The 20846-nt window shown below is 35.7% G+C and overlaps 1 protein-coding gene across 3 annotated transcripts in view; it reads left to right on the top strand.

Annotated features, from left to right (window-relative positions):
- Positions 1–18559, top strand: part of Ppp2r5e (protein phosphatase 2 regulatory subunit B'epsilon) — a 149684-nt gene extending 131125 nt beyond the window's left edge. For 2 of the 3 annotated variants that reach the window (XM_048798466.1, XM_015489992.2), the window contains 3 exons: positions 1975–2102; positions 4575–4676; positions 13788–18559. In XM_048798466.1, the coding sequence (XP_048654423.1) occupies positions 1975–2102; positions 4575–4676; positions 13788–13887 (330 nt within the window). In that variant the 3' untranslated portion in view covers positions 13888–18559. Of the gene's footprint in view, positions 1–1974; positions 2103–4574; positions 4677–4909; positions 6477–13787 lie in introns of those variants that run through there. The other variant, XM_048798465.1, reaches the window with a different exon arrangement.
- Positions 18560–20846: the final 2287 nt, after the last annotated feature.

The raw sequence follows: 20846 nt of genomic DNA, 5'->3' as shown, positions 1-20846 counted from the left end.
TTTTTTTTTTTTTTTTTAGCTGTAGATGAACACAATGCTTTTATTTTATTTACTTATTTTTATGTGGTACTAAGAATCAAACTCAGTGCCTCACACATGCTAGGCAAGTGCTCTACCACTGAGCCACAACTCCAGCCCTGTTGTTTTAATTTTTGACGTAGAGATGCATCATTTTGTCAAAGCAGCAATCTTATAAGAATCTAATGTTTGTGCTACAAAGAAAGTGGAAGAAAACAAGTAGAGACCATTACATGAACTATTGAGGTGACATAATACATATCTGGATAAAAATAGAAAACTGCAGAACAGTATATAGATGATTTGCATATTGCACCTGTAATACTCAAACATCTGGATTATTCACCTTGTTTTTTCCTTTTCATCAGGATGTTCGGTGTAAAAGAGGTCAAGGAGCCAGGTTTTCTTTTAAATGGGTATCACTGGGGAGGTTTAAATGATGCTCAGAAGCTTAGAAAGAAGAGATAATGTCTAGGTAGCACATGCTGCCATAACAAAATAGCACCGATTAAGTGGCTTAAACACAGATTCATTTTCTCATAGTTCTGGAGGCTGGAAAGCTGAAATCAGAGTGCTAGCATGGTTGGTTTCTGGTGAAGTCCTGCTTTCTGGCATGCATATTGCCTCCTTACTCTGTCCTCACATGGCCTTTGTTTGGTATATATAGATAGATAATTCATTCACTGCAGACTATTTATTCTGCTCGCTCTTCTGGTAGTTTTAAAAATGGTATCTGATATAGCCTCTGTCACAGTTTATATCGGATAGGATCATAGATGCCTCCTTCCCCTACCAGGCTATCAACACCTTAGGGATAACAAAGTAAGAAAGTTAAGAGCAGAGACTTCGGATCCTGTTACTTGCTAGCCATGTGCCCCTGAGCTAATGGCTTATCTTCTCCAAGTCTTAGTTTCCTCATCTGCAAAATAGAAATAATGGTACCAACTCTGTTGGTTGTAAAGTTTAAAAGGAGTGGAACACTTAACGCAGTAACTGGCATATAGTAAACGTTCAATAATGATTGCTTTCTCTGTATTCTTAGGGTTTAGCACCTAGTGAATCCTAGCAATTTTCTTGGACCAAGTGAAATAATCCAAATGGAAAGGTTCTGATTTTTCAGTCTATTGGTAGGGTCATCTTGTACCATTTTTGTCTCTTGTAAGACATAATTTCTTAATATGTATGAATTCATAAAATCTAAGATGAGCAACTCAGGCCCAACAGACCAAATAAGAATAAATTGGTAATGTGGTGGGCAGAGAATAGAAATCTAAGAAAGCAAGCTAATGCTGGTGCAGCCAGTGCCTCTGAGTCCAGAAACTAAGCAGCCATCTTTAAGCATTAAGCATCCACAGCTTTAAGCATTTACTAGCAGTATGATTTTGGATAGATTACCTGATCTCTGTAAACCTCTTGAAACCTACTTCTTGGATGTTGGTGAGGATAGTACATTGTACCTGCAGTGCAGGCTCATTGTCTGGCCACAGGAGGTGCTTAGTGAACATGGTGGCTCTACAGGGATGGGCACCTGTGGATTTTCCTGTGCATCTGTTGCTAAATACCAACCATATGCTAGGCCATGTGGTTGCTCTGAAGTATGTGGGACGAGAGAGGTGAGCCGGGAAAGGGGATCTCTAAGATGGGGTCAAGTGATGGGAAAATAGTGCAGTATGCAAAGGTAGTGTAAAGATATTTGGAATGTGAGAGCTGTGTAGGGGAAAATGTGGAGTCAGATGAGATGGGTAAAATTAAAGGAGAATATAAATAACAGGAAAAACAGTATTTTTTGCCTTCTCTTAATTGATGAACTACTTTACAACTTTTAGAGATTTTAAATCCACAAAAATGTAAAATGTGATTAACATTTAATTTTTACTTTTGATTGAATGATTTTAAAATATTTTTGTTTGGAAAGATTATAACTTATTATATCGTTATCTTTTTCTTTTCCCAAAGGTGGCAGAAAGGGCACTCTATTATTGGAATAATGAATACATCATGAGTTTGATAGAAGAAAACTCTAATGTCATCCTTCCCATCATGTTTTCCAGTCTTTATAGGATTTCAAAAGAACATTGGAATCCGTAGGTTTTTGATTTCTTTCTCCCCCCTCCTTGCTTCTTCCTCTTTTGCATAATAAAATGTCTTGAATGCTCACTGTGTGCCAAATGATGTACTTGTTGCTAAAGACAGATATATGAAAAGATAAAATTCCTACTTTTAGGAATTTGTGGACTGGTTGGGAGACTCTGAGGTAAATAGATATTTTAACAAAATGGCACTGTTTTTACTTGTAAGTCTTTGTGACCTGTCTGTGAAGGTATATATTTTGGGGATACTCTGAAACTGAGAGATTTCAGAGTGGGTGATGGGTAGCAGTCCATAAATCTTCCAAAAATTTGGGATGGGAAAATCCCTTTCAGACAGGGGCCCATCCATCACATAAGAAGACACATAGATGTAAAAGCACCTGTCAAGTTCTGAGACCTGTGAAGTTGGGAGGATTAAGGCTCAGTGTCTTTGGGCCAGGGTGCTGGAAGATGAGGTTAGAAAAGGGAGTTATGGTGGGGGCTGTGGTGTCATATGCCTGTAATCCCAGCAACTCAGGAGGCTGAGGCAGAGGATCACAAGTTCAAGGCCAGCCTCAGCTACTTAGCAAGGTTCTAAGAAACTTAGCAAGATCCTGTGTCAAAATAAAAATATACAGAGGGCTGGGATGTGGCTCAGTGGTTAAGCACCCCTGGGTTCAATCTCCAGTACCCCACCCCACCCCCAGAAAAAAAGAAAGAAAGAGGAATTAGGAATCCTAACTAAGTAGTTGATAAGGAGATACTGAGGGTTTCAAAGAGGGAAGTCATCTGAGTAGATTTGCATTTTATAGCAAGGTCTATTTTTAAACAACTCAATTATTAGACATATTCTATGGGGGGGGGACTTTAGAATCCTCAAGAAATTTAATCCAGCCCTATGAACATTAAAGCATTCTCTATTTGAATTGCTTTACTTATTTTATATAGAACAGAAGGAAAATTTAATATAGAATTAAAGAATTAATAGATGTATTTGTGTGTTTTTAAAAAATTTGCATGTTATTGTAAAATATCACATTTCTTCATTTTCAAACTTGTCAAATTTGAAAATAGTACTTGCAAAAATAAAGGAATGGTAAACAGTTAAGTCTTATTATATCTTGAGGACCTGGAGAGTAGTGTTTGGGAATGTCTATTACTGCTCAGCATTTGGTGCTTCTCCACCACTCCCCTTGAGAGGAAGGTCAATCTGGAACCTTAACAGAAATGACTGTAAGTTTTCCTTTTAATGGATACAGGACAGACACTACTCAGCAACTACTTTCTTATAAATGTTTTGAAAAAAATCAGACTTATGGTTTTTTAATATATTAATTTTACCAATGTCATCTTAGTAGTATTGAGAGCACATTTGTTGCAAGGTGGAAATAACATTGTATATTTTTGTGAAGGGTAAAGCTATTTAGATTCTAGTATGAGGCTGTCAAACCCATCATGACATAGTTCTCACATTGTCCAAGAGCTTATTCTTCCATTAATAAGAATGGGTCATGGGCTGGGATTGTGGCTCAGCCGTAGAGTGCTCGCCTAGCACGTGTGGGACCCGGGTTCGATTCTCAGCACCACATAAAAATAAAGGCATTTTGTTAAAAAAGGATGGGTCAGAATTTTGTTTTATATGTTATATAACTAACAATGACCATCACCACCAGCTTGCCAGTTATCTGTCTTGTCAGCGTCAGTATTGGATCAGCAAAGGAGCTGAGCAGAGTAGATGGATTATTGATGCAAATCACAACTGGGAAAAAAAATGAACATTGAGTATGAATGTGTGTGTATGTTACGTATATACATAGATGTTTGCGTATATCTGTGTATATGATTTGTTTTCATGGGAACAGCTTCTGATTTTGATTTTATGTATATTAATTCTTTAAAATTTTTTGTAGCTTCAGGTCTCTAAGGTTAGTCCTACCATAGGTGTTTATTTTTAGGGTGAAGTTGCTGTATTTTATTTATTTTGGGTACTGGGGATTGAACTCAGGGGCACTTGACTTCCAGCCCTATTTTGTATTTTATTCAGAGACAGCGCTGAGTTGCTTAGTGCCTAACTTGTGCTGAGGCTGGCTTTGAACTTGTGATCCTCTTGCCTCAGCTTCCCGAACTGCTGGGATTACAGGTGTGCACCACTGCTCCCGGCTGAAGTTGCCTTTTGGTGAAACAAAGTTATCAGGTGGCCCTGGGAAATCTATTCTGGGTACCAGTAATTAGAAGGGTAAAATTAGATTCCCCCCCCCCCCTCCGCTTTTTCCATCCCCCTCAGAAAGATCTTGCCTTGAACAGTAAAGAATTTAAATCCCTTTATGTGGAAGTGAACTATAGGTCACTTCTAGTTGTTCCAACTATACAGGGATGAAAACAGTTTGCAGTTGAGCTCATTCAGACAAAAGTTGTGCTTTCGTTTTCTTCATTCAGCATCCCATTATGTAAGACTAACCAATGTGTTCCCTTTTCTCTGCTTCATAGGGCTATTGTGGCGTTAGTGTACAATGTGTTGAAGGCATTTATGGAAATGAACAGCACCATGTTTGATGAGCTGACAGCCACATACAAGTCAGATCGTCAGCGGTAACTTTTTAAAGCTTTTTTGTCTGTAGTGCATTAAACTATTGAGTTCTTTCCTTGTTCTTTACTGAAGTTGCCTAGTTGTACCCAAATCATAGCCAGCACACTTTCGTTTATTTAGATTTTCATTTTTGCATGCTCATTAGCTGTGTCATTATTAGTGTGCCATTGAATAATAAAGCTTTCTGAAAGTTTCATTTTGATAAAGCCTGCTTTCCTCCCTTCCTTTATTTCAGTTCTGCCTCAGGGTTAAGAGCCTGGCACATAACTGGTATTTCAGGCCCACATAAGGAGACCATCAGGTAGTTTGCCATCTGGATTCACTCCCATTCCTAACTTGCTTGGACTAGAATTGGGCTGATATTGTATTTCACTCCAGCAGCAGGAAGGATGAAGCACCATCATCTAGTTTTTTGGTGCAGATCTTACCTCTATTCTAGAATTCAACAAATTCATTACAATTTAAAGGCAGTGAGAAGAATGTGAAGGTTCATAATCTGTATTAGATGAATCTTAATATGTTTGAGACCATAAGGGAGAAAAATTAGTGGACACCTCTATAGTAGATGCTTATGGGTTAGTAAAGCCTTTCTTGACTTCCTTTACACAATTCTCCTGTTTTGTTATTTGTTGTCCAATATGTCCAACTTTCCAAAAGACATAAATAGGAAAATTAAGGAGTCTGGAGAACTCTTAGTAGTTTAGGCCTCTGATTTGACTTTGACCACCAAGAAGCAAATGTAAGCTTTCTAGATCACAAAACCATGGATTTCAGAGGTGCGTGTGAATGTTCATACCCAGGACCTTACTGATCCTCCTGGATAAAAGCCTGCATTTCCTTGCTTTTTTGCTTTGCCTGATTTTGAATGTATTACATGTGTTTTATTGATAAAAAGAGCAGTGAGGGGAAAGATTTGGTGGCAGAGGGCAAAGGACCACTGTATTGATATATTTTTTTTTAAATCTCCAGGGATGGGGCTTATGAAAAACAAGTTTATTTTAGAATGTGGCAAGTATTAGCAACAAGCAGAGTCTGAGATTTTTTTTACCACAATATTGGGATAGATATCATTTATAGGATATGTCGTGCCACACTTGTAATGTAAATAACTTTTTCCCTTTTTCATTGGTGCATTATAATTATACACAGTAGGAGATTTGTTGTTTCATATTTATATACAAAATAACTTGAAATTCGCTCTATTAGCAGTTGTTGCAAATCATTAAATTTTTAATGACTCTCCATGCCCCAAACATAAATTGAAATCTTTTAAAAATGTTAGCTAAGGGCACATTTTAATACCATGATACAACATTAAAGAGTGTGTAGTGCATAGCATTTGACTTTTAGAGCAACAGAAAGCTCGTTATTATCATCCTACTTGAATAATGATTAAATCTATATAATCCTATCAATAATATTGAAAGGGCTGAGGGTGTAGCTCAGTAGTAGAACACTTGCCTAGCATGTGCAACACAATGTATTCAATTCCAGCATGCCAAATGAAAAAAAAAGGTATTGAAGAACTTATTTCTAAAATATTAAAATTAATTGGCTCATATTGAATGAATAATGAAACTTTCATTACCACTTATGATCTAAACTAAATAGTCAAATCTCTTTAAAAGATGAGGATTAACCAAGGGGAGCAAGAATAGATAAATTTTGATAACCTGGCATAACAAAGTGAATTTTTTTTTATAGTGAGTAGACTTTCTTAATGAGAGAAAGATTATTTATTTATTTACTTACTTATAAGAGAGAAAGATTATTCTTAATGAGAGAAAGATTATTTATTTACTTACTTACTTATATTTTTGGTACTTAAGAACCCAGGGGTGCTTAACCACTGAGCAACACCCCCAGTCCCCTTTTTAATCATTTAGAGACAGGGTCTTACTGAGTTGCTTAGGGCCTTGATAAGTTGCTGAGGCTGGCTTTGAACTTGCTATTCTCTCCGGAGCTCCTGGGATTATAGGCATGTGCCATTGCACCTGTCTGAGAAAGATTATTATTATTATTTTTTTTTTGCATTTTTAAAAATTAATTTATTTATTTTTGCATTACAATTCTTAATACAACATTATACCATAACTTATCATATCTCTGATTATATATAAGGTATGTTAACATCAAATTCACATCTTTATACATGTATTTTGTATAATGATGAGGGTCTCCTTTCACCGTCCATGCTATTCCCCTTCTCCCTCCATTTCCCTCCCACCCCTATTCCCTATCTAGAGGTAATCTTCCTCCTTTGCTCTCCCTCCCAACCCCATTTTGAGTCACCTCCCTTATATCAGAGAAGACATTCGGCATTTGGTTTTTTGGGATTGGCTAACTTCATTTAGCATAATCTTCTCTAATGCCATCCATTTCCCTGAAAATGCCATGATCTTATTCTTTTTTATTGCTGAGTAATATTTTATTGTGTATAAATGCCACATTTTTTAAACCCATTCATCCACTGAAGGACATCTAGGTTGGCTCCACAGTTTAGCTATTGTGAATTGTGCTACTATAAACATTGATGTGGCTGTGTCCCTGTAATATGCTGTTTTTAGGTCCTTTGGGTATAGTCCGAGAAGAGGAATAGCTGGGTTAAATGGTGGTTCCATTCCCAATTTTCCAAGGAATTTCCATACTGCACCAATTTGCAGTCCCACCAGCAGCATATGAGTGTACCTTTTTCCTGCATCCTCGCCAGCACTTGTTGTTTGTCTTCATAATGGCTGCCACTCTTACTGGAGTGAGGTGGTATCTTAGAGTAGTTTTAATTTGCATTTCTCTGATTGCTAGAGATGATGGGCATTTTTTTGTATATTTGTTGATTGATTGTATATCCTCTTCTGAGAAGTGTCTGTTCAGGTCCTTGGCCCATTTGTTGATTGGGTTATTTGATTTTTTGGTGTTTAACCTTTGAAGTTCTTTGTATACCCTAGAGATTAGAGCGCTATCTGTTGTGTGAGGGGTAAAAATTTGTTCCCAGGATGTAAGCTCCCTATTCACCTCACATATTATTTCTCTTGCTGATAAAACACTTTTTACTTTGAATTCATCACATTTGTTGATTCTTGGTTTTAATTCTTGTGCTATCAGTGTCTTATTAAGGAAATTGGGGCCTAGCCCCACGTGATGGAGATTAGGGCCTACTTTTTCTTCTGTTAGACGCAGAGTCTCTGGTTTAATTCCTAGATCCTTGATCCATTTTGATTTAACTTTTGTGCATGGTGAGAGAGAGGGATTCAATTTCATTTTGTTGCATATGGATTTCCAGTTTTCCCAACACCATTTGTTGAAGATGCTATCCTTTCTCCAGTGCATGCTTTTGGCACCTTTGTCTAATATAAGGTAGTTGTAGTTTTGTGGGTTAGTCTCTGTGTCCTCTATCCTGTACCATTGGTCTGCCAGCCTGTTTTGATGCCAGTACCATGCTGTTTTTGTTACTCTTGCTCTGTAGTGTAGTTTAAGATCTGGTATAACGATATCACCTGTTTCACTCTTCCAGCTTAGAATTGCTTTAGCTATTCTGGGTCTCTTATTTTTCCAGATGAATTTCATGATTGCTTTTTCTATTTCTATGAGGAATGCCATTGGGATTTTGATTGGAATTGCATTAAACCTGTATAGTGCTTTTGGTAGTATGGTCATTTTAATAATATTAATTCTGCCTATCCATGAGCAAGGTAGATCTTTCCATCTTCTAAGGTCTTCTTCTATTTCTCTCTTTAGGGTTCTATAGTTTTCATTGTAAAGATCTTTCACCTCTTTTGTTAGTTGATTCCCAAGTATTTTATTCTTTTTGAGGATATTGTGAATGGGATAGTTTTCCTCATTTCCTTTTTAGAGGATTGGTTACTGATACACAGAAATGCCTTTGATTTATGGATGTTGATTTTATATCCTGCCACTTTGCTGAAGTCATTTACTAGTTCTAGTAAAGTTTCTTGGTAGAGTTTTTTGGGTCTTCTAGGTATAGAATCATATCATCAGCAAATAGTGCTAGTTTAAAGTTCTTCTTTTCCTATAGATATTCCTTTAATTTCTTTCATCTAATTGCTCTGGCCAGTATTTCAAGAACTATGTTGAATAGAAGTGGTGAGAGAGGGCATCCCTGTCTTGTTCCAGATTTTAGAAGGAATGCCTTCAGTTTTTCTCCGTTTAGAATGATGCTGGCCTGAGGTTTAGCGTAGATAGCATTTATAATGTTAATGGCTGGGATGAATCCACTTGATCATAGGGCACGATCTTTTTGATATGTTTTTGTATCCGATTTGCCAGAATTTTATTGAGGATTTTTGCATCTATATTCATTAGAGATATTGGTCTGAAGTTTTCTTTCTTTGAGGTGTCTTTGTCGGTTTTGGAATCAGGGTGATATTGGCCCCGTAGAATGAATTTGGAAGTACTCCCTCTTTTTCTATTTCCTGAAATAGATTGTAGAGTATTGGAATTAGTTCTTCTTTAAAGGTTTTGTAAAACTTGGCTTTATATCCATCTGGTCCTGGGCTTTTCTTGGTTGGTAATCTTTTGATGGCTTCTTCTATTTCCTCACTTGATATTGGTCTGTTTAAGTTGTATATATCTTCCTGACTCAATCTGGGTAGATCATATGACTTAGTGACATCTTCTATTTTATTAGAGTATAAGGTTTCAAAATAATTTCTAATTATCTTCTGTGTTTCTGTAGTGTCTGTTGTGATATTGCCTTTTTCATCACGTATGCTAGTAATTTTGGTTCTCTTCTCTTCGTTAGCATGGCTAAGGGTCTGTCAATCTTATTTATTTTTTCAAAGAACCAACTTTTAGTTTTGTCAATTTTTTCAGTTGTTTCTTTTGTTTCGATTTCATTGATTTCAGCTCTGATTTTAATTATTTCTTGCCTTCTACTGCATTTGCTGATTTGTTCTTCTTTTTTCTAGGGCTTTGAGATGTAGTGTGAGGTCATTTATTTGTTGGCTTTTTCTTCTTTTAAGGAATGAACTCCATGCAATGAATTTTCCCTCTTAGTACTGCTTTCAGAGTCCAGAGATTTCGATATGTTGTGTCTGAGTTTTCATTTACCTCTAAGAATTTTTTAATTTTCTCCTTGATGTCTTCTATAACCCATTGTTTATTCAGTAGCATATTGTTCATTCTCCGTGTGATGTAGGAATTTTTCTTCCTTATTTTATCGTTGATTTCCAATTTCATTCCATTATGATTGGATAAAATGCATGGTAGTATCTCCTTTGTATTTGCTAAGAGTTGCCCTGTGACTTAATATATGGTCTGTTTTTGAGAAGGATCCATGTGCTGCTGAGAAAAAAGTGTATCTGCTTGATGTCGGTTGATATATTCGATTAAGTCTAAGTTATTAATTATGTTATTGAGTTCTATAGTTGCTTTATTCAACTTTTGTTTGGAAGANTTTTTTTTTTTTTTTTTTTTTTTTTTTTTTTTTTTTTTTTTTTTTTTTTTTTTTTGTATAACCTCTATCTCCCTGTAGAGTTGATCTTTTGCTTCTTGGATTTGTCTATGTAATTCCTGGTCAATCCTCAAATCTTTATCTAACATTCCTTCTGCTGCAGATGTTACCTCTTCTAATGTTGAATTGTCCTGTATCGTTTGTGATCCTTTCTTTCCTTGTCTTTTAATACTGCTCACGTTTCTTTCCAGCTCTGTGTGACTGTTGTGTTAATGTTTTCCCCCTATATATTTATATTGCTTTTGATAGTTCCAAAATCTCTCTGGTCAGCTGCAGAACCGCGCTGGTTGCCACGCCTACCGATAGATGGCGAGTAACATTTTCCAAAATGGATTCCGTCTGTTTCCCACATAGGGTGTTTGGTGAGGTGGAGGGTGCTGGGGTGACCTTGTGCTGTGTCCACAGCTCTATCTGGTGACCCACAAGCAAAACCTCTGCATTCTGTGCCCTGAACTTAAGCTTCTGGATGACCATCCACTCTTCCTGGGCTCACAGAGAAGGCCTATAGCAGTTCTCTTTCCTTGGCATCCTCTAGCATGGAAGTGGGGAGAGATTTTCACTTACATAGTGCTTTTATTTATAAAATTGTTGCACTGAGAAACTCCAAACCTGGTTCCAGCAGCCCTCCACCACATAGACAGGAGCCCCACCACAAGAGCCTCCCTCAGTCTGTAAGATGGATGGGTACACAAGCATGGAGCAGAAAGATTATTTTAAAGGAAGAGCAATATCTTGGTCAAATGAGCTATAAGCCATTATAGAAAACAAATGAACACATTTGTCTCTCCATAGATTTGGGAATAGGAAAAGAGAATGAAGAGATTTATTTGGTAGTGTCAAAGAAGAACTGAATGAAAGATTTCACTGTGGATGGCCAAGAAGTTAATGGTTTCAGTTCAGAACATATTTTTAATTATTAGAAATCTAAAAATGGTGGGGAGAATAAGTATTTAACATCGTTAGATACATATGCCAACATTGGTTCTATGTAAAATTGAAGTTGGAAGAGAATTTGACAATATTTCCAACATGACAGTGTGGTTAGATTTTGAAATTCCCACCTATAGTGATAGGTGGGAGAAAGTGGGGAAGAATAAGGGTGACAGTAAATATGTTTGTATTTACAATTTTTGAAGCTAAAGTTGTCAGTATGAAGACTTTATTATAACTCAGCATAAATTTCATCTGGGAAAAAAGCCCACAAGACAAATTGGACTGAATGCCTTAAAAGTGCTGATCAAAACATGAGTGAAGTATTTCAGTAAGATGAGAAAAGTGTTGTCAATATGTAGTTTAAACTGCAAGTTAGGGTGATGTGAACCTGACATATGTTGATCTGTTTTTCAGTTCAATAACATTCCCAGGCCCTTGCTTACCATCCCCTTTTCCTTCTTTATAAAAGAGGTAAAATGCATTAAAACTCAGTAGGATCTATAGATTAATTTATATGTGCTCAAATTGGCCCCTGAGAACATTTATTTAGATTAATATTATTCAAAAACTGTATTGAGAAACAGAAAGTGATAATTTGCAAGAGAGTTTGCTTATAGTGAAGAATCTGAATGATTGGAGGATTATCTCATCTTGCTCCTTATTACTCTGTAAAGGCAATTTTTCAGGGTTAAAATTAAGAACTAGATAACTCTTTGAAAATGATTGTGTCCACTAAAATTCATATTATGCAAATTGCATTTGAGATAGCTGAAATCAATAGTAAACAAGGCCTAAGTTATCAAAATAGCAATTATGAAACAGATTTTATCTATCTTATTGTGTAATTTAATATTTTTGCAAGATTCAGTGGAATGAGAACATATAATTACTTAGGTTTCTCTAGAGGATTTTTTTGGGGGGGAGTAGAGGGTGAAGATAAATATCTGTTGCTATAGAAGTAATGACTTTTCCAAAATTTTGGTGATAACATAAAAAGTGTGAGGCATTGGAATTATGTGGAAATTTCACTTAACCTATATGAATTTCTCTTTTAGTAAAAAATTGTGCTGTGGCTGAAGTTAAATCTTTGCAAAATTAGATTGTATAGAGAGATCAATTCTCCCATGCCTGAGATGGCAGAGCTACCATTTTCAGAAATTATTTGAATTCATGGAATTCACATGCTTTTTATTGGCTCACTGCAACATGAGAAAACTAGGGATTAGTGTAATGATTTTTTTTTCCCCCAGCAGGGTTTGAACCCAGGGGTGCTTAACTGCAGAGCCACATCCCCAGCTCTTTTTTGTATGTTTTTTAGAGACAGGGTCTCACTGAGCTGCTTAGGACCTGGCTAAGTTGCTGAGGCTGGCTTTAAACTTATAATACTCCTGCTTCATCCTTCCAAAGCACTGGGATTATAGGCATCAGCCAGTGTGCCTGACTGAATTATTTTTAATACATATGAATTTATATAAAATTTATAAGATAGTCATGTTCTTTGATTATGTACCCCCCACTTGGTTGATATTTAAAACATCTTTCCTTATTTTTAAATATATGTTAGTTTAAAATGCCTTTGGAAAAAAAATAAAATAAAATAAAATAAAATGCCTTTGGCAATGTAAAATTTATTGACCCTATTTTGTGTTGCCTGTTTTTTGGTAAAATTTCCCAAACAATGAAAGTCTAGAAGTCTGGAAATCACTAGTAAAACTGGTATTGAACCAAATTTGAAGTCTCAGTAATTTAAAACAACAACAATATATATATATATATATATATATGAATGAACAAAGTTCCATCCAGATCAATAATTAAAACTAAAATCACAAGTTTTTAGACACTGCCAAAGAATTTGAATATACATGGCCTAGGAAAAATTGATATGAAGAACAGAGAATATATTTTCTTCACCTTGTATGAGTGTCATTTCTGGTATTATTTCTGTGGGGGAGGGGTAATGGAGATTGAACTCAGGGGCACTGGACCACTGAGCCACATCCCCTATATCCTATGTTATATTTTATTTAGAGACAGGGTCTCACTGAGTTTTTTAGCACCTCGCTTTTGCTGAATCTAACTTTGAACTCTAGATCCTCCCACCTCAGCCTCCTGAGCCACTGGGATTACAGGCATGTACCATACCAGCATCCTTTTTGAGAATGTATTTGTGGACAAAGAGAGAGTTAGATTCCCTAGGCCCCATGTTAAAATCACTCAGTGCCCTTGGTTTTAGAATAACTGATATACATAAATCATCCTGATTTTTGTTTCTCAGTGGTTTGAAGTTAATTTTCTGTATTAAGCTAAATAAAATGGGAAATTTTTTTGAAATCTTAGTCTTTTTTTTTAGTTGATCATGGACATCCATCTATCTATTTATTTATTTATATGTCATGCTGAGAATGGAACTCAGTGCCTCACACATACTAGGCAAGCTCTCTATCTCTGAACCAAAACCCCAGCCCTAAAATAGTCTTTTTCAGTTCTTTTCATTAGTACTACTGTTGTGTATATATATTTTTAAATGTCATAAAAAAAAAACCCTATTAGAAAGACAAACCAAAAAGTAAAGCCTACAAACTTAACGCCAAACTTTTCAAAGACATTTACAACATACCTTAGGGATAATATGTGAAGGGGCAGTTATTATTGAACAATCTCTTTAAACCTTCTCAGCTGTTTACATTGTGTTCTGTTTCTTTCCCAGTGAGAAAAAGAAAGAAAAAGAGCGTGAAGAATTATGGAAAAAATTGGAGGATCTGGAGTTAAAGAGAGGTCTTAGACGTGATGGGATAATTCCAACTTAACAAAAATATGACAGCAACATTACTAACCTGTGGAGTCACATTTATGTAGTAGAAGATGGAGCAACAGTTTTCTGTATTGTGCAACTTTACAGTAGATTTCACATTTGTTTCATTATTACAACAGCACTGTATATACCTGTCTGTAAGTAAAGGAAAAAAATAAGGACTTCAATCCAAAGTTTGGACAGTAGATGGACTTCTCAGAACTTTGCAAACATAATCATTGTTCTAACCCTCTTATAAAAAAAAAAAAAAGCAGTCTTCAAAGATCTGTTGATGAAATTGCTATGTTAAAATTCCATTATCAGGAGTTCTTATTTATCACTAGCAGAGAGTATGATACAATTTTCAAATGTGACACAATCTTAAATTTAGCTTGTCTTTCTGCTAAGCTGTTAAATGTATTTATAGTAAAGGAAGAAAAAAAAAAGACTGTCATTTCCTTATAAGTTTGTATAACATCTTCCTCTGGATAACTTGACTGTAATTTGACATTTTTCCTTTTGCACATCTTCATGAATTGAATGTCCATGTGGAATGGGACCCTGAATTTTAAAGGTCCCAGATGAAAGTTTTGTCTGCTGGGGTGAACATCTTTCCAGTAACCAGGTAGTCCTGGTACTCCTTTAGTTTTAAAATTAGGAGTAAAAAGAGAAGAGGTGATAAAGGTAGTAGGGAAGGGAATTTTGGATTCATGCATCAGTTTATGGTGAATCCAAATCAATGTCTTGAATCCTTTGAAAACAGGCACTGGGACATCACAGGCTTCAGTACCTGACCAGTATTAGTTGTATACATCATTGAACATAATATACCAGAAACATTTTAGAAATGTCAGAAAGACATCCTTTTTTGGACCATATGAAATAAAGACAAACACTAAACAATAAAACCATGAAATTGATCGCCAGGATTGCGAATCTAATTGGGAAAAGAGTTGAGCAAACAGCTTGGACTGTTTGGAGTTGTTGCCTTACTTTTTAATATGTATTTATAAAGTATTCCAGCAAAAGAGGATGTAGCCTCTGGAAAAAAAACAAACATGTTACAGTGTTTTTTGTAGATTCTCGTTCTATATCTCATCACAGCGCCAGCCCTGTTTTTAGCCGGAAAGGATTCAGGATAAACATTATGCATTCTGAATTGGATGCATATTCCTAACTACTGTATTTGTTACCAAAAGTGGTTCTACAAATGCTACTGAAAAAAAAGCTGGAAATTCCTAATGTCCTGAGTATTAATAATAAAGTTTAAAAATGCTTTTATATCAAAGGTGCATCGTGACCAAATTGTTTGAGAAAAAAACAAAAAACAAAATCTAGGGCTGTATTATAGATAGATCTTATTGGCTCTCTGCTTTGTATTAAAAGAAGAATCTTACAACTTGGGTAGGTAAATTGCTGATAAAACTTGTGTACATCATGTACTTACCTAATGTGGTTGCATTATTATATATGAAAAGATACGTTTTATGATTCGTTTCTAGGATGCTTTTGCTTTTTATGGACATGGCAGCAGTGAGTTGATAATCTTAAATCATCATTTCCAGCAGTGTTCATGATACAGAGCTCATCCTCTGTTCATATGTTAAGTTGTGATAGTAGCAAACACGAACATATGAACTATTGTTGCTCTCAGTAGAAATACAATATAAATATGGGCTTGTATATTTTCTTCCTTCCATTGAAATATAAAGTAGAATATACAGTTTTATTGTTTCTAAGAAAAAGGGAAAAAAATAGCCGCTGACCTTTCTCCCCTATGAAATGTTTCCAGATTATTAGGTCATTGTGTGTACATAAAAGTCAGCTGATTATGAATATTATCATCTAGGTAATTGTAAAAAAAAAAAAGTGAATCAAAAACAAAATTTGGCATTGTTATTCCTAAAAACAAACAGCAGTAAAAAAAAAAAAAAGTCATATGCATCACCAACACAACATGGTTTAATGGAATGGATAGTTTTTAAATTTTTTTTTAAACAAACAAAAAGGAACATTGATGGGGATTCAGTATAATGTTGGCAGAGGCTGCCCAAAATGAAACAACTTGCTTCAACAGTGTTGGAACAAAGGTGCAAGTTCAAATACTAATTATAAAAATAAATTTATAACAAATCTTTTCTTTAGCCCTTTTGGTTTTAGCCCTTCCCAGTTTTGACTCTGCATTACAGTTATTTTTTACGTGTAAACTTTTATTTGCCATTAATTCATCTTTTAGATGGAAGGCATTAAAATCACAGGTTTATGAAGAATCTCTGCCCATCAGAATGAAATGAGAAAGCCTAGTTTTCCTTTTTGCACCTTACCCTGCCCTCAGAGTTGAGGTGAATATGACCCAGCTATCCTTGGTGTCAGTTTTGTATGTTGATCATTCCAAAATGAGAATAAAGCCAAGTTTTAGACATATATAAAGAAGCAATTAGAGCTACCTGTTGAAAATTAATAGGGCAACTTCTGAGAAGAAACACTGTCTTTTTTTTTTTTTTAACTGAAAGTGACAATGTGACATTTGTCATGTTGTGTGCGGTGACACGGAGTAATTTAGGTAATCTGACTGTTGCACTATGTGACATATTTAAGGACGTACTTGCTGCATTTGCAGCAGCCCTCTCTCTGTCCCTTCCCGCAATTCTGCTGTTGCTGCAACTTGAGTTAATTGTGAAAAATGCATCTTTGTGTTATATTTTGTTTGCTTCATAGTTTTCAGAACTATATATAAATATATTTTTTAAATAGCAAATATTTGTCGTTAGTGAGTGATGATCACTCCAACCTTATCCCTACCATATTGGTTTCAGGGGTAGGAGTAAGAGTGTCCTTGGAAGAAAAAATATACACACAACCCTGTGGTTTAGAATGATGCTGAGGCCTTAGGCTGTGGGCCCAGAACAATTATGTGAGTGAAGTGACCCATCTCCTTTGAATCAAGCATGCATTCCTTTTTCTTATTGTACAAGTGTCCCCAGTTGTTCGCCTTCAGTGTTTAGTTTTTGTCCTTTTCAAGTTTGTTATATTTTGCTCTCCCTAACATCTGTTTTTTAATAAAAGAAAAAAATTAAAAAAATAAATAATACCCTTGATGCCGCTGGATACTCACAAGCAGGGTTAAGCTCCTTCATCTTGGGCTTCTTTGCCTAAATGGAAGGATTTCATTGATTTTGTACCTCCTCCTATGCGTGGGGCATTCCAGGGTGCAGAGCCAGGAATTGCTTGTAGTTGCACCTGCTATACCTAAATGTATAGCCCTAGGCTCAATCACACTATGGAAAGAAAAAAAAAAGTATATTTAGAGCTTTAAAAGCTTTTTTATTTTTTTGTGGGGATAGGGGTGGGGTGGGAAAGGGATGTATGGATGTTAGGATGTTATTGGCATTTTTAAGTGTTTCAGGGTTTTGTTTTGTTGTTAATGTTCCTGTTTTCCCCCCATTAATTGGATGCACTGACCTTGCCCAGGAAATGAAGAGATTCTCTCTTTGATGCTGTTACCAATGTTATCACAAAGTGACAGTCACCTGTAGCAAAAAGGTGGCACCAGACATGATCAGTGATGTTTTATTTGCACATGAATATTTTTATTTTTGTATTCTGGCTCAGCTGCTTCTCTGAGTGGAGTTAAGGGATGAGCCACAAAGGATTTTTGTAAAAGGTATATTGGCAATGCATTTTATATTCCTCTATATTTAATTTTGAAAATCTAAAAGAAGGATTGTGCATCTTGAGAGAAAGTTGAGTAAACTTTGATCTAGTGGAATGTTAATTTGTGCTGCTTCTTGTGCACGATAGCAGCAGTAGTATCTCTCTTGGAAATGAACATCCCATATTATGATGTCTATGAATATAGGTTTCCTTTTCTTCTCTCCCTCTTTCTTTCTCTCCCCCTTCCACCTTTCTCCTTCCTCCTTGCTCTCCTCCCTCCCCTGTATCTCCTTCTATTTCTTTCGTCTCTCTTAGCCCTTCTCCCCTTCCCTTTCTTTACTTTTATTTTTATTTTTTGAAATCACTTATTGTAAATAAGTTGTAATCCAAACCTCATGTATCAATGGGGAACTTTCAAATATAAATATTAACAATACATCTTCTGGTTGTGGTCTGATTTTTGAATGAAGTATAATGAGAATGATATGTCCATTGCTTTTAGTTTGAGGATTTTGCTTCAGCTTCATAAATCTTTGGTATTTTAGTACTTCATTGTTTTAGCAGGAGAGGGCAGCAAAAGTTCATTTTCTCTGTTAGTAATGCTGTTGTTCTTGATTGGTTTTAAACTTAGTTGTGAGTGTGTATGTATTTTTTTTTTTTAAAAACAGCATCTGTTTGTAGGTAGATGTAAAAATGAAACATTTTTGATATGAAAAGTTACATATGAAAATTATAGACTGGTTCAATCAGACAGTGAAGACTTCTGATCCACATCAAAGGGAAAACAAGGCTACAAAAAAATTTTCCAGCTCTGGCTGAAACATGCTACTTTTTTTTCCAAACATGATGAAATGCAAGCTGTCTTTAAACACTTGGAATTTAAAATGTTCTTTGGAAATGATTTACTTCCTTCATAGTGGTAATAGAAACAAAAAACGAAGGTGCTCCCAAAAAGCAATGTAACTTCCCCTTTCACAGCTGTGTGAGAGGTTCTGTACTGTGGGTGCATCACAATAAAGCAGCAGTGAAGAGTTTCCAGGTGCCTGGCTGTTTCTGTTTGTTTCTGAAGTCATATAGATGAGATGGATTTGGTGAACTTTAAGTCACTGGGTTTGGTGCATTCAGGCTTTCATTTTGAGAAAATCAGTTCATGACAAGGGGTATGTAACAATGGGGAATGGTCCAGTCTTTTGCTGTGTATTAAACACTCCAAAAGAGTGGCTTCAAACAAAGACAATTACTTATTCTGTTCACTAATCTATAGTTTGGCAATGACTAGGCAAGCAGGTCTTGTCTCTGATCCTCAGTATCATCTGGGTGTCTCAAATGGGGCAGAAGAATTTATTTTCAGTACCAACATGGCTCACTCAGATGGCTGGTAAGTTGGTACTGACTTGGCTAGGAGTTTACCAGTGGTCGGTCTCAGGTCCCCCTTACAGTACTTCCTTATTGGGCTTCCTCAGTATGGCAGCTGGGTGTTAAACTCACAAGCTGCCATGCTTTGAGGCCTTGTCCCAGACAAATCTTCACCTCCATCATATTCCATCAGTCACAGCCTGAGTCAAGTGGTGGGGACATAGACTCACTGTGAATCCTTGAGAGGGTGTGAAATATTTTGCAGGCATCTTTATCATAGAATAGTTTATATGTAAAGCATTTGATTTAGGTGTGATATATTCTCTTAATTAAATCATATCAAGTTTGGAACCATGTGGAGTTAAAACAGTTAATGTTTCATATTCAGTCTGGGAAGAGGAGGGAAAAGCTCTTAAAAGTTTCAAGCAGTTTTGTATTTCAAAGCATAACCTTTTGTAGGATCTGAAGATCAACTTCTTGGCAATTCAAAAGAAGAAACTTGTACCAAAATATTTTAGAATTCAGAGTTTTAAGAGACAACTTGAACAGATCCATTGCATGATGTCTCCTCCTGCCTGTAAATAATTACCAAAATGGAGGCAAAATAAATTCACTGTTCAATTCCTGATTCCCAGATTTTTACATAAGTGTGTATACTAGAGGTTTCTAATAGATTATTTCACTTTAGGCACTTTTTTAAAAAAGCAAACTAAGGTATGGATTAGCTAAGGGGAATTAAAATTTTATTTTTTCCCTGATTATGGTATAAAAGCTCCTATGAAAGTGTGAATCTAAATCTGGGTTTTCTGTGCTCCAGTGGTTGATTTGTTGATCCTTATTCCAGAATCACACCGTCATGATTACCATAGCTTGCTCTTAAATCATGTTATCTATGCCCCTTCTATTTTGTCTTTCAAGATTACTCTCAATGTTTTAGGTCCTTTGTATTTCTACCATTTATAAGCAGGGTACCAACTTCTATAAAGAAAATAAATGCCATTGGAATTGGGATTACATCAAATCTACAATTTTGGGAAGAATTGACATTTTGATAATACTGAGTCTTAAAATCTGCATTTGTTTGAATGTGTCCCCCCAAAAGAATGTGTTGGAAACAATCCCAAACAAATTTGGAGGGTGGGTACCTAGGGTGTACTGTGACAACATATGACATAATGAGCATGGTATATCTTCATTTATTGAGTCTTTTATTTTTTTCTCAGCAGTATTCTCAGCAATATTGCTACCTTCAGTGTAGAGGTCTTATATATCTTTTTTGAATGTATCAATGAAATTGGTTTTTAATTTTATTTTTCAATTGTTTGCTGCTGTTATGTAACAATACAGATGATTTTGTATATTAACTGACATTGTCAAACCTTGCTAAATTATTTAATACTTTATTACTTCAATAATACTTAATTATTACTTTAATAACACTTAAAAATGTCATATGGTTGCAGTCATCATTTCTATCTAGTGCCAAAATACTTCTATCAGCCCCCAAAGGAAACTCAGTACCATAAACAGTCATTCCCTGTTCTTCCCTCAGTCCTGGGTAACCATTAATCTGCTTTCTGTCTTTTAATTCATATAAATGGAATCATACAATATGTGACCTTTTTGTGTCTAGCTTCTTTCACTTAGTGTAATGTTTTGAAGTTCATTCATGTTGTAGCATGAATTGATACTTCATTATTTCATATGGCTGAATCATATTCCATTGTGTGGATAATCCCATATTTGTTTATTCATCCCACCAGCTGATGGACATTTTGATCATTTCTACCTTACAGCTACTGTGAATAGTGCTGCCATGAACATTCATTGTTTATGAATACTTCTTTTTAATTCTGGGTGTTTTTTGTAGGCGTGAAATTGCTGTTTAACCTTTTGAGGAATTGCCATGCTTTTTCTATAGCAGCTGCCCTGTTTTACATTCTGGCCTGCAGAAGGGTTCTAACT

This window comes from Marmota marmota, unplaced genomic scaffold (genome assembly GCF_001458135.2).
Source record: "Marmota marmota marmota unplaced genomic scaffold, marMar, whole genome shotgun sequence".
NCBI classification, from domain to species: Eukaryota; Metazoa; Chordata; class Mammalia; order Rodentia; family Sciuridae; genus Marmota; species Marmota marmota.
Note: the sequence above shows the minus strand (reverse complement) of the source record. Positions and strands in the feature narration are given on the sequence as shown.